Source organism: Lactuca saligna, chromosome 2 (assembly GCF_052625555.1).
Source record: "Lactuca saligna cultivar CGN05327 chromosome 2, ASM5262555v1, whole genome shotgun sequence".
NCBI lineage: Eukaryota > Viridiplantae > Streptophyta > Magnoliopsida > Asterales > Asteraceae > Lactuca > Lactuca saligna.
Genome location: NC_136418.1, coordinates 192,697,023 through 192,715,295, shown reverse-complemented (window position 1 = coordinate 192,715,295; position 18,273 = coordinate 192,697,023). Strand labels below are relative to the sequence as shown.

The window sequence follows — 18,273 nt, the reverse complement described above, 5'->3', positions numbered from 1 at the left end:
AGAGCACAAACGATATATACATAGGGTGTACACTCACTTTAAACATTTATTCCTTTCAAATAGATCTTATGTCAGTCTCCATAAAAAGCTTTGACATCATTATCGGCATGGACTGGTTAAGTCCTCATCTTGCCAATATTCTATGTTTCAAAAAGGCCATTCGCCTCAACTTACAAAATGGTGAATCTCTTCTTATCTATGGCGATAAACTTAGTACAAATCTTTAAATCATTTCTTGCATCAAGGCTAAGAAGTATCTTCGCAAAAATTACTATGCCTTCTTAGCTCACATAGTCGATAAAACACAAGAAGTGAAAAACAGCAAGGATATTCCTGAAGTCTGTGATTTTCCTGATATATTTCCTGAAGATCTCTCAGGAGTTCCTCATGAATGCCAAGTCAAATTCTGAATCGACATAATTCCTAGAGCTACCCCCGTAGCTACATCTCTGTATCACCTTGCATCTTCGAAAATGTAGGAACTATCCAGTCAATTGAACCAACTTCTCAAAAAGGGCTTTATCAGAACGAGCTTCTCACCCTTGGGAGCACCGGTTTTATTCGTGAAAAAGAAGGATCGATCGTTTCGCATGTATATAGACTACAGATAGCTAAACAAACTTACAATTAAGAACTGATACCCTTTCCCCCGAATTGACGACCTCTTTGATCAACTCCTAGGAGCGAGTTTCTTCTCTAAAATTAACCTGAGATCGGGATACCATCACCTATGAGTCCAGGAAGCCGACATTCCAAAAACTACTTTCAGAACTCGCTACGGTCATTACAAATTTGCAGTAATGCCCTTTGGTCTAATGAATGCTCCTACAGTATTCATGGATCTGATGAATCGAGTGTGTCGACCTTACTTAGACAAATTTGTTATAGTATTCATTGATGATATACTAGTATATTCGAAAAGTAAGGAAGAACACAGCCAACACTTGCATCAAATATTAGAAACCTTAAGGTCGAGAAATTGTATGCAAAGTTCTTAAAATGTGAATTCTGGATTCGAAAGGTGGAATTCTTGGGTCATATGGTCTGCAAGGATGGAATACATGTTGACCCCTCCAAGATCAAAGCTATTGAAAGTTGGGAGACCCCACAAACCCCAATAGAAATTCGTCAGTTTCTAGGTCTCGCTGGATACTACAGAAGATTCATTCAGAACTTTTCAAAGATAACAAATCCACTCACCACTTGACTCAAAAAGGTGTAATATTCAAGTGGGAGGCAAAAAAAGAAACTGCTTTCCAGACATTAAAAAAAGACCTTTGCAGCGCACCGGTTTTGTCCCTCCCAGAAGGGACATAATATTTTGTAGTTTATTGTGATTCGTCAAAACAAGGGCTAGGCTGCGTGCTGATGCAACGAGGAAAAGTTATATCATATGCCTCGAGGCAGCTCAAAAACATGAAGTCAACTATACTACACACGATCTAGAACTGGGAGCAATGATTTTTTTCTTGAAGATTTGGAGGCATTATCTTTATGGTACCAAAAGTACAGTTTTTACTGATCACAAAAGCCTCCAACACATTTTTGACCAGAAAGAACTTAATATGAGACAAAGACGATGGGTAGAACTATTAAGTGATACGCAACTAGGCTGAAGTAGGCGATACGCAACTAGCCAAAAATCAAGTAACCTACAATACTCTAACTAGTCCTAACATCATACTAGAAACCACATAAAATATTGTACAAATTCGGGAACGATTGAAAGCTTGTCGTGATAGATAGAATAGTTATGCGGATAAACGATGAAAACCCTTGGAATTCCATGTTGGTGATCGCGTTCTATTAAAGGTCTCACTCTAGAAAGGAATGATACGTTTTGGCAAAAGTGGAAAACTAAGTCCAAGGTACATCAGACCGTTTGAGATTTTTGCTAGGATTGGTCCAGTTGCTTATAAACTCAAACTACCGCAGGAACTCAATAACATTTATCCCACTTTTCACATCTCAAATATCAAGAAGTGTTTGTCTGACGAGACTCTTGTAATTCCACTCAATGAAATTGAATTAAAAAAGAGTCTACAATTCATAGAAGAACCAGTGGAGGTCCTGGATAAGGAAGTAAAAGAACAAAACAAAGTCGTATACCAATAGTGAAGATTCGTTGGAATGCTAAGCGAGGATCTGAATTCACTTGGGAAGGGGAAGATCAGATTAAAAAGAAATATCCACATATTTTTCCTAATCCATGAGTACCACTTTAGAAATAATTTCGGGACAAAATTCACTCTAACGGATGGATAATGCGATAACTAGAGAAATTCTATAGTTATTGGATTCTAAACTCTACCTAGATACTTATAAATTCACAATGTAATAGTATAGGTTAATTGTTGTAATTTATGTTGAAATAATAAAAATAGAAATTTATGGAAATGAAAAATAAGGTAAAAAATGAAGTATTAAATAAACTCATTCGGGATGAACCAAGTGATAAATATTTTAACAAGGATTCCAAAAATATAAAGAAATCCCAAAATCGACTTATAACGAAGAAGTTATGACCAATCAAAGATCCGCGATAAATCTGGCAAAACATTGTAAGTGTAAAAATAAATTTTTTAAATAAAATACTTTTTAGCCTTAACTATCTAAATGAAATTCGTAGAATATATTAACCCGACAAAGTCTGTAAAAAGAACACCCAAATCTGACTTCGTATGAAGAATTTATTATTTTTCTAAGTTTCGGAATATCAGTAGACAGCTAAAAACTTAAAATAAAGACCGAGTGATTTTTATCCGACACAACCAAAATGAGAATCGAAGGTCTCGTCAATAGTAGTACAATGGTAAAAAACAAACGAAAACGAACTTCGGACGAAGAAGTTATGAATTTTTAACGGATTTTCCTGTCCCAGTCTGTTAAAAATAATAATATTAAAAAAAAACTTAAAATTAGCTGACGAAGTCTAAACGAAAGTCGTAAAGAATAATTTACCTAAGCGTTCATATAAAGAATGTCAAAAATAGAGTTCGTACACGAAAGTTATGAATTTCGGAAGTTTTTGACTCAAAAACCGAGAATTAATGGATAACCAGGAATTTTCGCATGAATAATAACCGCCCAACACACGTCGCCTTCTGATTCGACCGAAGCTGCGGTCGAGTGGCTATCCGACACCATTCGCAGGAAGATGCCACCGAGCTCGGACCCGTGTCATCTTTTCATTGGACCGAAGTCTCGGCCACTCCTGATTCGACGAATCTCACACCCGGTGGCGCCCTGCGAGTCGAGCCATGTGCCTCCCTTCCCTCGCTGCCACCTCGCCTGCTGACTCTTCCCTCCGGATCCGAACTTCGGCATATAAAAGGCTTGCGAGATCTCTCGGTTCCTAGACTATTTTCACCCCAAATTTCACACACCTTCATATCTTTCACTCCCACAACCTCACCTACACCCCCCATATCCCTGGTATCATATCTTAAACCCTAAGTAAGCCTCGAAGCCCCGAGATTCTCGAGAAAAACAACCTTTTCCAGTCGAAACTCTATTCAAATAAAGCCGGTTTTTCCTCAAATAAACTCCTTTCCAGAAGACGAAACGCTATCCAAATCACCACTATCAAGTGAGTTCATACCCCTATATTTTTCACTATTTTTATAATGTTTTAAGAGGGGGGGGGGGGGAATACAAGTAAAATACAAAGATTTCTCGTATGAATAACATAAATTTGATTATTTAGTTTATGATTAATATAAACAAACTATTTTACCGGCTCATAATTTATTACAATAAATGGCAACTAAACTATAATAGGTATAGTTTAGAGAGCACATTCTTTGGTTTCAAGTTTCAAAACACATAAACATAGTATAAAATACAAATATAATAAATATATAAACAAACATCAGAAAAACAAATGGAATACTTTACTACATATAAAACTATATTTTATATAGTTTATGAAACTTATTTATTCGTATAGTTATATTAAAGTAACTTCTTACTATTCTACATATTATCAATATAGCTTTTGTGAGATTCACTTCAAGTACTTATTTAAGTATATAAAAAGAGTCCTGAAAATTATAACTAACATCTTCTGGAGGGAGAGCATGACACTTGTGTATAGATCCATACGGAAGTGACAATCCCACACCTAAGCTGCTTACAACAGCTAGGCCGACAGGCCTAGGGTGATAATTGTCGTACCATTTTACAACGCCTGAAGAATGTTGTGTTTCAGGCGAGGCTTTGGTCATCAAGTATGGTTATGATAACTCACAATTTTGTATTGAATAATAAGTAAATAACTTCACATAGTTTTATAATAATAAAGCTATAAAGGGTAAAATCTTGATATCTACAACTTTGTACAAGTAGAAATACAAGATACTATTCAAATATAGAGAAAATATACTTTTTATAGTTTTATGAGGATTTAAAAATATACTATTTCGGAATATAAATACATATACAACAGAAGATATAGGATTTTCTAGGTGAACAGATTTACATTACAGAAAAAAAAAATGACAGAATATTTTCATTTCATACTTATGAACTCACCAACTTAATTGTTGACGCTCTTTTCAAAACTACTTGTATTTTCAGGAAATCGTTAAACAAGTATCAGAAGGTTTTGAGGAAGACATAATATTATATTATTATGTTTGTAAATTATAATTTTTGGTGTCAAATAGATAATCATTTGAACACATATGTAAAGCTATATTTTATGAATGTAATGAATGTTGTACTTTGATTACTATTGTGCATTGTTGTGATACTACACATGACATCCTCCGCCCCGAACGTTTCCGCCGTTCAGGTTTGGGGTGTGACACCTGGAAATAACCTGAAAGGGACCAATGTATCGGGTACCTAACTTTCCACTCTTCCTGAAGTGGATCACACCCTTCCAGGGTTATACCTTCAATAATACCATGTCGCCGACCTGTAACTTCAACTCGGATCGGTGTCGGTCGGCATAACTCTTCTACCGAATCTGAGCAGTTTGCAACCACTGCCTAATTTGCTAAATATTCTCGCTACTCTGCAGAACTACCTAGGTCCGACCCATAACTCTATGGCCAACCTAGCCCCAACATATCGAAGTACGACATCTCCGCCCATACAACAACTGGAAAGGTGGAGCACTAATGTTAGAATGATAACTGTTGTTGTAGGCAAACTCTGCAAGGGGTAGTTGGGAATCCCAAATCCTATTGAAGTCAATGACGTAGGCCCTCAACATGTCCTCGAGGGTCTGTATGGTCCGCTTACTATGACCATCAGTCTGCGGATGATAAGTTATATTAAAATGCAGCCGCGTGCCCAGCTCCTCGTGGAAAAACAAGAAACTGCTTTCTAGCTCCTACAGAAGATTCATTAAGAACTTTTCAAAGATAGAAAAGCCACTCACAACCTTGACTCAAAAAAGTGTAATATTCAAGTGGGAGGAAAAACAAGAAACTACTTTCCAGACATTAAAAGAAGTCCTTTGCAGCGTATTGATTTTGTCCCTCCCAGAAGGGACAAAAGATTTTGTAGTTTACTGTGATGTGTCCAAACAAGGGCTAAGTTGCGTGCTGATGCAACGAGGAAAAGTTATATCATATGCCTCGAGGTAGCTCAAAAACCATGAAGTCAATTATACTACACACGATCTAGTGATTTTTGCCTTGAAGATCTGGAGGCATTATCTTTATGGTACGAAAAGTACAATTTTTACTGATCACAAAAGCCTCCAACACATTTTTGATAAGAAAGAACTTAATATGAGACAAAGACGATGGGTAGAACTATTAAGTGATTATAAATGTGAAATTCGCTATCACCCCGACAAGGCCAATGTGGTAGCAGATGCCCTTAGTCGAAAAGAATACTCGGGTCGCCGAGTAAAATCTCTTACTCTGACCATCCATTCCTACCTATCTACACAGATCAATGAAGCTCAACGGGAAGCCTTGAAGCATAAGAACATGAAAGGTGAAGTTTTAAGGGGAATGGAAAAGAACTTGGAAATCAAGGATGATGGAGTACGTTATTTCATGAATCGAATATGGACACTAACCATCCATTCCCACCTATCTACACAGATCAAGGAAGCTCAACGGGAAGCCTTGAAGCCTAAGAACATGAAAGGTGAAGTTTTAAGGGGAATGGAAAAGAACTTGGATATCTAGGATGATGGAGTACGTTATTTCACGAATCGAATCTGGACACCGAAGTTTGACTTCAAGAATAATTAACTTCTAATTAGTTTAAGTTTATTCAAAAATTGGATAAAGGTTTTTCTCATTTCAACTTCAAATTTATCGACTATCACCACCACCTCTAGAAACCTTATGCCTACCAATCGCCTCACTGCTCCTCTATAAAACTGTAGATACCACATAAAAGAACACACACATAAATGTATCAAACATATGATTTTAAACCCTTAAATTGATATATGTATAAAGTTTGTCAAAATATATTGATCAATATTTAAGTTCTTAGAAGTGTATATTATTTGTTATTAATCAAACTACAGGTGGATGAAATGCTTAGAAGTGTACATTCTTTGTTTGTGATCTAAGTACCAAGTCGATCGATGTAATGGACATGATTTTATCAACACTTCTTTAAGTCTTGAAATAAAAAAAAAAGTGTGTTATAAATGTGTCATGTTCTGATTTTTGGATTTGATTTGGCATATTGGTTTTGTAAACGACTATGAATAACATACTTCTATTTTGTTAGTTTCAGTTAGTTTAGCACATTAGTCAGTTATTCGACACCACTTGTGTATGTGGCTTTGAGAGTCAAACCAATTACTTTTTCTAAAGTAAAGTTTTATAAAATTTAGCCTTATTACTGTTTATAATTCCTTTTATATTGATTTTCTAGGGGAACAATTATCAAATGATTGGATTCAAGGATGATGATGATACACTAGACCTTTTGATGGTGCACAAGATAGAAATAATTATCTAGATATCCATGTGTCTTTATATTATAAAAAGAACTTAAAAATATATGTTTTGTGGGTATTGTGTTTCCGTAGGCAATTATAATTTACATCACAAGGAAATTTTGAATGTAAATTTAACATCACAAGTCACACATATACCACGCTAGTATAATCTAAATGTATATTATTATTATTTGGTATCATAAGAAAACATGGCAAGTACTATTTCTATGAAATAAAGTAAATATATAATTAAGTATTGTGTTCTAAGTAAAATAAAAAACTACAAATTTCTCAGATAAAGATAACATACTTTTTCTTATTTACTATAACCAACTCCTAAAAATTCAACTAGGTTTGTTTCAAATCATTTTGGCATTATGGTTAATATAATTAATCGTTTGAGTTCCTAATAAAAGTGAGCAATATACCAATGTTAAAAATAATGTTGTAATATAAGTAATGTGTATTTTGATGGCATTCTAAAAATCAAAACTGAAATTGTTTTAAATATTACAGATAAATATCGAATTGTTTAATAAAGATGGAAATAATGTTTAAAATGTACATAAAACCTTACAAAATACAAATAATATAACACGTTTTCATATAATATCGTAATCTTCGGTTAAAAAGACATATTTTATATTTTAAAAATGTATCAACTATAAGTACATGCCAAATTTACTAAAAGGAAAATTATAGTTGGTTTTATTGAATGTGTATATTAATTATAACTCAAAATAATAATATACTTATATTTTAAATCAAAACAATAATTCATAAGCAAATATAAATGAATTTATCAGCGTTTAAGATCGTACGAATAGAAGAATTATCAATATTTTAACTTGGTTAATACATAATGGTTTTATGGTTTGATTTGATATCCAAAACTAAACTGTTCCCCTAAATTAATTAATCACTGTTCGGAAACTAATTGCCGAAAAAAAACTATTCAACACCTCCCTCTCTCATTTTTTTGCAGCAGCTCAAGGTTATGACAAATGATAGAGTTTGAGGCACATGATGATTAAACATTTTATACACGAGTCGAATTCTCAGGTTGAAACAGAAGCACAAATCAAAGCCCAAAGAATTAGAATTTCAATATTTTCATTTAAGAACTCTCAGTGCTCACCTATCTTATTGTTGCTATTCCACAGTTCAATTAATCGGAAATCTTTTCTACTTATATACATGACCCAATTTCTTTTAGCTTTGTTTCAAATTTCCTATTTGTTCACATGACTCTTACTGACAATTGTTTAAATTACAGAAAACTATTTGCGCAATAAAAAAATTAATCACCTCTAGAAACTAATTTTTGATAAAATTGTTCACACTCATTGCTTGGCGCGGTAAACATAATATATATATATATATATATATATATATATATATATATATATATATATATATAGAGAGAGAGAGAGAGAGAGAGAGAGGAAGGAAGGATCATTTGAAAACTCAAAATTTACCGAGAACCCGAGAATTAAATGTGGAGCGTTGGACCAAAAAAAAGGATGGTCAAGATGCAAGGTGGCATTCTTGTAAATAATCATAAAACTAAAAAGGCGGTGGCATGCTAATCAAATGAGATCAAGGGTATTATTGGAACAAATATATATGATTTACTAAAAGAGAAAACAAAATATCACAATCGAGACAATGTCGACTGCGTTCGTCCCCACGCGATCCTCACCTTCTTCGATTCTGGTGCCAACGATTCCTCCTCCTCCTATATCAGATCATCCACAAAAATTGAACGAGATCTCTCCTTCCTTCATGTTGTCATCACATCGCCTCCATGTGTAGCCTTTTCGCTCATGTTCTTCCTGGACGTTAGGTGATTTTCGATGATTCACTTTTGATCCACCATCAGACGGCTTCCCCTGATATCCTTGTTGTTATGATTTGGCACAACAAAAATCAAACTCACTGTTGATCAACCACAATCACTGTCTATTTAAAAAAAATAAATATAGATCTTCATTAAAAGTGATTGATACAAGTGCATCTAAATCCTCTGACATTTACAATCAATTTTTTAGCTCTTGTGACATTGTAATCGTCGGGATTAGTCATTGGTGTATGGTTAGATTGGCTTTCCCTTTCTTCGAATTTATTCATCTATGATTAAATGACTTCCCTCAAATATCAACGTTATAAGTAGATGTCATGTAGCAGCTTACTGTATTGGATTTGAATCACGATTAATGTTCTTAGAAGGTATATTCATTTCTATGGAAGAAACGTGGTGTTCCTGAAACTTTGAATCTATTCATGCTTATGAACAAGGAAATAAAAGTTTATAGCTGCATTATTTTATCCTTGTTGTGAATTAGAACTGGAATAAGCTAATTGCTTTAATTTACATGTGAATCATATGTGATTTACATGTGAATCAAATGTGATTAGTATGTCAATTACATATGATTTTCATGTGAATAACATATGAATATGTACATATATACGTAATTCACATATAATTCACTTGTGATTTACATGTGAATCACATATTATTCATATATGATTTACATGTGATTAATATGTAACTCACATGTGATTTACATGTGAATCACATATGATTTACATGTGAATCATATGTGATTTACATGTGACTCACATGTAAATATATGAATCACATATCTCATCAATTGATCGTTGATAGTTATTTAAAGCCTTATTCATATCAATCGTTTGAAGGTTATTCTTGATATTCTAGAAATGCTAAAAAAGCCTAATGTCAATGCAATGCTTCATTAATTTGGATTCCAGGTGTGTAGTCTCAATCATTTTCAGTTTTCTTAGTTTTTTTTAATGATTTTAATGAACAAGTTTTATGTTCCCCTGCAGTTGCTTTATGAATTGTATTTGGATCCCCTCACATTACATTGGATTCCATGTGTGTAGTCTTAATTATTATCCTTTTTGCCTTATATAATATCCATTGTATTAATTTGGATGTGATTTATATATTTACATGTGAGTCACATGTAAATCACATATGATTCACATGTAAATCATATGTGATTCACATGTAAATCACATGTGAGTTACATATTAATCACATGTAAATCATATATGAATAATATGTGATTCACATGTAAATCACAAGTGAATTATATATGAATTACATATATATGTACATATTCATATGTTATTCACATGAAAATCATATGTAATTGACATACTAATCACATTTGATTCACATGTAAATCACATATGATTCACATGTAAATCAAATGCGATTCACATGTAAATTATATGTGATTCACATGTGATTTACATATTAATCACATGTAAATCATATATGAATAATATTTGATTCACATGTAAATCACAAGTGAATTATATATGAATTACGTACATGTGTACACATTCATATGCTATTCACATGAAAATCATATGTACTTCACATACTAATCACATTTGATTCACATGTAAATCACATGTGAATCTCATGTGATTCATATGTGAATCACATGTGATTTACATATGATGTCATATGTAAATGTGATTCATATGTTGTGACGACCCGATATTTTAGAATCAGTGTAATGACCTAAAAAGTCAAGAATTTGTAATCTCTTTTAATGTAATGAAATTTGCATCAAAATTTTGAATGTTCAAAAGTCTCTATTGGGATACATAAAATGATAAACATCGTATTAAGGGTTTCAGAAATATAAAGAACACTAAAAACCGAGTTATAACGAAGAAGTTATGACCAATCTAAGAGTCATAGTAAAAACCGACAATACTGATAAACGTAAAACGCGAAGTTTCAATACAATTATATTTATCCTTAAGTATCTAAATGAAAATTGTAGATATCATTAAACCGTATGCGTATATAAAAAGAACGTCCAAATCTGATTTCGTATGAGAAAGTTATGATTTTTGCAAATTCCGAATATAGCAGCAAACAACTAAAATACTCGAAATAGAGATCGAGAGATTTTTAGCCAATACAACCTAAATAAGAATCAAATATCACAACAATAGTAGCACAACGGTATAAAGTCCGACGAGAACGAACCTCACATGAAGAAGTTATGGATTTTTAACGGACTTTTCATGTCCTGGCCCGTTAAAAATAATTAAAAATAAAAATGAATCAAAATTTTCCAACGGAGTCTAAATGAGAGTTGTAGATCATAATCTACGGAGCTCGTACGTGAAAGTTACGAATTTTACAAGTTTTCGACACAAAATCTGAGGCTGTCAGGCCTACCACGACGTGGTGACAAAGCCCACAACGTGGTATTGTGACTGATGGGTGCCAGGTTCGTTAGCAAACGTCTCATCAACGGAAGAGGATAGAATCCCTCACCACGACGTGGTGAGGTGTACCATGACGTGGCGCCCAATATAGGGCTATAAATAGCAGCCGAAGGTGTTGGGTTCCATTGCTCATTTCTTCTCTCTCTCTCTCTCTCATGCCAAAGCTTTGCGTTTAAAACCCCCGAAGCCATCCTGAAGCCTCGGTCTTCATACCCAAGTTCCGAAGGAAGGTTTTTTCACTCCCGAGATTCACAAGATTCCTGAGAATCCTGAGAAATTCAACTTTCCCTAGTCGAAATTTTGCTCAGTTTTCGTTTCACCTTCTTCTATCTATCAAGTGAGTTCATACCCCTACAACTATGTTTTCAAATACTTTATAAATGTTTTTATACACTTTCAAAGCGGGGGGGGGGGGGGGGGGAGGGGGAATACAAGTAAACACACGGTTACTCTCGTGTGGAAAACATTAAGGTTTTACTACACTTATCTTTATATAACAAATAATATGTGATTCATAACTATCATATGAAAACGTTCGCATGCAACACCTATTCAATAACATTTTGTCCTCTAAGAGTAAAAACATGTTGTTATTACAAATGTTATACTTACATACCAAGCTGATATTGCACTAGGGTTTATCATACAACAAATCATACATTTGAGAAAAACTATAATATGTATAGTTTACTAGATATTTAGGAGACTTTACATACTATAAGTACTATATTAAGGAAATACTTTCATTTACAAGAAAAAATGAACTTTTCATACATAAATCTATTTGATACTAAGTTTTGTGAGACATTCAACTTCGCGTACTTTCAAGTATGCAGTTAAAGTCCTGTATTATTATATACCCTAATCTCTTGTAGGGAGAGCGTGATATTTGTGTATAGATCTATACGAGATTAACAATCCTGCACCTAAACTGTTAGCTACAGTTAGACCGGAAGGTCTGGGGTGACAAACGTCATAACATTCCAACGCCTGAAGAACGTTGTTACAGGCAGTCTAGATCAATAGCATGGAAATAAAACTCACATGGAGTATTAAAAAAACGATGATTTACGGGTTTATCAAATGTCTTAGTAATTTTATACATACTTAAATCTGTTATTCTAGACATGAAAAACTACAAATGCATTACAATTTTGGAACTTTTAAACTACCACACACTCATGGAAAAATATTGGATTTTTCGGAAATAAACTCAGTGATTTTATACCAAACTTACAAATTTTATACATAAATGCTTATGAACTCACCAACTTAATTGTTGACACTCTTTCAAAAGTACTTGTATTTCTCAGGGATTCAGTAATACAGGTAAACCCCAACTTTTGGAGAAGGGACGCTAAGGCGTTAGTTTAAAAACTCATTTTTATCATCATATTGTAATTTATTTTGAACAAGTATCATTCAACAATGTAGCTTTTAAATTATATATATGATGATTGTTTTACTTTTTCTACTATGTATTCAACTGTTGCGATACTACATGAAGTCATCCGCCCTCGAACGATTCCGCCATTCTGGTTTGGGGGTGTGACATATGTGAATTGCATGTGATTCATATGTTAATCACATGAAAATCACACATGTATTTTTGTAAGTGTTTTTGCATCAATTATTATTATTTTTAATTTTCTTGTAGATTTGAAAGAAATTGTGGTGAATATTGAAGAGGTGAAAAATGATAATTGAAGAAAATAAGGAGATATTGATACGAAGACATGAAAACGCTTTGAAATTCGTAGCATTTTTTTTATATATTTTATTTTATATTGAATAAAATACTTGTACTATTATGTTTATAGATTAATTAATAAAAATGAGATTTTTTGTGATTTACTTATGAATATTATAGTATAAAAAATATACATATGTGCATTTGAAAAAATATGCATATATGCATCTATTTTTTTTTATTAAAAAAATGCATTTTTTTTTGAAAAAAATGTAATTTTCTTTAAAATCTTGCATTTTTTATTTTTTTAAAAAAATTAAAGTTGTTTTTGAAAAAAATGCAATTTTCTTTTAAAAAATTGCAGTTTTTTTTTTTTTTTTTTTTTTTTTTTAAATTGCAGTTTTTTTAAAAAAAAATTATAGTTTAAAAAAAAAATTCATTTTTTTCAAAAATTATTGTTTTCTATAAAAAAATTGCATTTTCTTTAAAAAAGAACGAAAAATACCGTATTTAAAAAAATGTGAAAATTTGATTTATGATGCAAATTTTTAGAATTTATATTAATATATATTAAATAACACAAAAGTATTAAACATTAAATGATATTGGTAAGATGACGATCATATCCTTAATAAATTACTTTTGATTCAACGTTCCACTTTTAGTTTTTGGATTTTCGAGAAAATATGAGTTTTCAACCGATCTTTTATATATATATATATATATATATATATATATATATATATATATATATATATATATATATATATATATATATATATATATATATATATAGTCAATATGCAATTTTATAATTATAACAACTAACAATATTTTGATAAAAAAAATGATAGGTACCCGCAGGAGACTTTGACTTTATTTATAAATGCAACTAAATTAATAAAAAAGCAAAATATAAATACAAGAAATACAATGAATGAACCGGACGTTAGAAATTACTTATTTAATAGTATGATTTAAAGTGTTTATAGCGGTACAATTTTTTATCTGTTTGCCTTCTCATTTGTTGTATGATGATAACTAAAACGGTTAATAGTATAACTTAAAGTGTTTATTTATTTAAATCCATAAACACTTTTATTTGGAAAGTGATCTAAGTTACTTGATAAGATTAAAAAAAATCGATAAACACTTTTAGATAAATTTTTTTGATAGTAACTTCATTATTAATTTTATTTAATAAATTTGCAATAAGTTGTTTCATTATTACATATAAAATAAGAGTTTGTTAATATTAAAAATAATTTATCAATTTATTGTGTTTTGATACTAAATAAATTAATTTAGATATTTTTTTTATAAACTTTATTTTAACATCAAAAGCTCTATTATCTGTCCTCATATGACTCTCATAAGACACCTCTGTTCTATAGAAATTAAATTAGAAACTATAAATATAAAATAATTTATTCCCAAAACAAATTACATAATAACCAGAAATTCAAGATAAAATATAAAACAAAGGTTCCGCCAATTGCCACCGCACCACACGCATTCGCCTTTCTCCATCAAGTACAACACACCCCGTTGTCTTCCTCGATAAACAACACACTTGGATGTTCAGATATCTTTCTTGATTTTTTTTTCAATCCTCTCTGTGTTAATATTCTCCATCCACCCCAAATTAAAATCACTTATCATCCACAGATTATTGTTTTAAACAAAAATTGGAAGGAAGAAGAACGCCGGAATGGTCAAGAAAAGGGTACCAAGAGTCGGCAGCTATGCCATTTCGTCCGCCATTGCAGACCCTAACTGTTTTTCATGCTCAACCTTTAACATCCTTGCCCCCATCTATAAACGCCTAATTCACGAGGTAAAACCTAGACATGTGTTGTTTTGTAAAGTATTTTGCAAAATCGATCGGGTTTTGCGTATTTACATTTATTTTTAATTAAAGAAAGTTGTCTATGGTATCATATTACTTGGGTTTGTTCGTTGGAGGATTTTGCATTATCTTTAATTTTGTTGGGGTTTTGATTGTCTCTGGTTTCTTGTGGTGGTAAAACAGGATCATGCTTGCAGAGAAAGTGAAATCAGAGCGTATTGGTTGAATAGGAATAAAGGGATTTTGGATCTGCTATTGTGCGAAAAATCTTCCATAATCTGTCTTCAGGTTCCAATAAATCTGATGTTGTTTGAAAATATATTTGTTTGTATGTATGAGATTATTTATTGATGTTATTCGGTTGATACAGGAGTTTTGGGTTGGAAACGAAGAACTTGTCAACATGTATGACACGAGGCTTGGTGATGCAGGATATATCAATTTCAAGCTTGCACGCACCAACAATCGTGGTGATGGTAAGTTATTAGTCTTATTATCATCAAGCAATTAGTAGTTTATGTTTCTTAATGATAGCAGTATCAGTATCACTATGTTGATTAAAGGTAACTCACTTTGATATCTTTGGAGACATGGAATCTATTGCAGTCTCTCTCTCTCTCTCTCTCTCTCCAATCATACAGTTTGTTTGTCCAATTGCAATTTGTTTATGATTATGTTTGTAAGTGGGAAAAAAAAGATTCTGGTACATGAATAGCGCCAAGGAGGAGAGGCTGTTTCTTTTTGGAAAACAGAAAACTTGTCTGCACTGCAGAACAACATAAACTAATCAGATCTTGTCTGCAAAATAAGTTTGGGTTAAAGTAGATGATGGTGTGATTGTTATCTCTTGTGTTACTGTTAAAATAAAGGCGATTTTTCCCCTACCAGTAAGAAGTAAGAAGTAAGAAGTAAGAAGTTTGTGTTGTATAAAAATTATAACAGGTCTATTGACAGCTGTGCATAAAGACTACTTCCGGGTGATAGACCATCGGGAGTTCCTGTTCAACGATTTCGGAGACCGTGTTGCTCAGCTTTTACATGTTGAAGTAATTGCAGCCTTCACCGGGACCCAGTGCAGAAACAGTCAAGAAATTCTCATAGTTAACACCCACCTGTTGTTCCCACATGATTCAAGCATGTGTTTGGAGAGACTGCGTCAGGTAAACCTATCTATGATACATATGTTATGTTTCTGTTGATGCTGATAGTGAGTGATATTGGGTGTGTAATGTAATTAAACATATTAATAGGTATACAAGATCCTGCAGTCTGTGGAGGCTTATCAGAAAGAAAACAGTCTTAGTCCTTTGCCCATCATTCTGTGTGGGTAAGCATAAGTTGTTTAAGTGTTTTAACTTTTTTTAGTATGGTAATCTTGATGTGTTTGTTTGTAAAGTGATTGGAATGGGAGCAAGCGAGGTCATGTTTACAAGTTCCTAAGGTCACAGGGATTCGTATCATCATATGATACTGCTCATCAATACACTGATGCTGATGCACACAAGGTCGGTCCACTTCCACTTCCACTCATATTTTATTTTTACTAGCAAATAAATAAATGCTCATGGATGGCATTTCTGCGCAGTGGGTCAGCCACAGAAATCATCGAGGAAACATATGTGGTGTGGATTTCATTTGGCTTCTAAATCCAAACAAGTCTAGGAAAGTGCTCAAAACAAGTTGGAGGGATGCGGCTTTTGGGCTGTTGAAGGTTTTCTATTTATTTTATTTTGTTTTTGTTTTCAAAGTTTCTTGTAGCTTTCACTTTGTGATTGTTTTGACATATGAAAGAAAGTCGGTAACTCATAGATGTGAATGTGATGTGGGGATTCAGTATCAGTATATATATATATGATGCGTGCCTCATCATCGCTTTCTGATGCTGGCTGCCAGTGTTAACTTATTAAGCAGCGACTGTGAGTGACTTATCTCTAATCTTTCTGATGCTTGGAAGACATTACTATCATATGATATGTTAATAATAATAATAATAATAATAATAATAATAATAATAATAATAATAATAATATGCTGATATCATTCATGCACGACTCGTCTCTAATGAAGAAGCCTCTTTCTGTTTTCAGTATCATGTGCGACGAGCAAGAGCCTCCCTGACTGAAGCAGATGATGCCTTTGCATTTCTCAAGGCTGAGCCTGAGGCTGATTATATTACTTATTCGGGTTTCTGTGAGGCTTTGCGCAAGGTACATTTTCTACATGTTTTCCATCGGGAAATGGGAATCTTTACAGCTGCTTTGCTTTGCTTTGCTTTGTTTTTTGTTTGCAGCTTAATTTTATTGGTCATCCGTATGGCCTGAGTGAGGAGGAGACAAAAGAGCTTTGGGTTCAAGCAGACCCTGATGGCAATGGTGCTGTTGATTATAAAGAATTCCAGGTAGGTACAGGAATTTGGTCTCTGTGAAGCTGTTATTTTCATCTATTAATTTATAATCTCTCTCTCTCTCTCTCTCTCTCTCTATATATATATATATATATATATATATATATATATATATATATATATATATATATATAATTAATTAATAAATTGGGGGTTTGGCAATAATCTGCAAAGCAGCAGAGAGTATGGAATCCTACAAGTACAAGGTGTGAGGAGGAAGAGGAAGAAGCTGTGTTATTAGGGTACAGCGTGAAGAATGCAGTACTTTACCCAACTGAAGCAGAAAAAGGAATGTGGCCGGATGATTACTCACTCTCTGATCATGCCCGTCTCACTGTCGCCTTTTCACCTGTTTATACAAATATAACTTCTTCTTGATTCATTCTATATTCTATATTCTATATTCTTCCACATCCACTTTAACTTTTCAACCCAACCCAACCCAACCATTGGTTTGGTGGTTGATCCAGTCCTGATGAGCATACACATTATGGTGATGGATTTTTATAGTCACCACCAATTGCTGCTAATATATATATTACATAATATGTATATATGATTTCTTTGTTAAATTCTCTCATTTGTATAAACTGTAATATTACCTTGGCAAGTTGGCATGGCATATCCTAATACTTTGAGTAAGTATACTAGGAAAACGTAGATCCAAAACATGTATGCCAATATGCAATGCACAGGTTGATAGGAGTATTAGTTTTATGAATTTATCGACTGCTAAAACTAATTTTCAAACTATTGATCAAAATCATTATATTTAATAATGGTGAATAAATACAAACACAGCACACGGCACATAAGTTTATGGTATTTTAAAATTGTTTTATTTCGTGTTCAGAATGATAAAACTATTTTGCCATATAAACTTTAATCATATATCAAATATCAAATGCTAAATCAAATTGGGAGATGTAGTTCGATCACATCCTTAAGTAGGCGTGGTTCCTGGAATACACGTTTAAGAACCTTTATATATATATATATATATATATATATATATATATATATATATATATATATATATATATATATATATATATATATATATATATATATATATATATATATATATATATATATATATATATATATAAATAAAGGTT

At 32.6% G+C, this 18,273-nt stretch overlaps 1 protein-coding gene across 4 annotated transcripts; it reads left to right on the top strand.

Moving 5' to 3' along the window:
* Positions 1-14,388: 14,388 nt before the first annotated feature.
* On the top strand, positions 14,389-17,785 carry LOC145028689 (putative calcium-binding protein At1g02270). Of its 4 annotated transcripts, none has more exons than XM_078977450.1 (10): positions 14,389-14,739; positions 14,935-15,039; positions 15,122-15,227; positions 15,706-15,911; positions 16,002-16,078; positions 16,148-16,256; positions 16,337-16,462; positions 16,839-16,958; positions 17,042-17,149; positions 17,330-17,785. In XM_078977450.1, the coding sequence occupies exons 1-10, from the start codon at positions 14,614-14,616 to the stop codon at positions 17,531-17,533; spliced, it is 1,287 nt and encodes a 428-aa protein (XP_078833576.1). In that variant the 5' UTR covers positions 14,389-14,613; the 3' UTR covers positions 17,534-17,785. The 4 variants fall into 4 exon arrangements, with proteins under 4 accessions (XP_078833576.1, XP_078833575.1, XP_078833573.1 ...); XM_078977449.1 differs by having other exon boundaries at positions 14,391-14,739; positions 15,694-15,911; positions 17,336-17,785; XM_078977447.1 differs by having other exon boundaries at positions 14,391-14,739; positions 15,694-15,911.
* Positions 17,786-18,273: the final 488 nt, after the last annotated feature.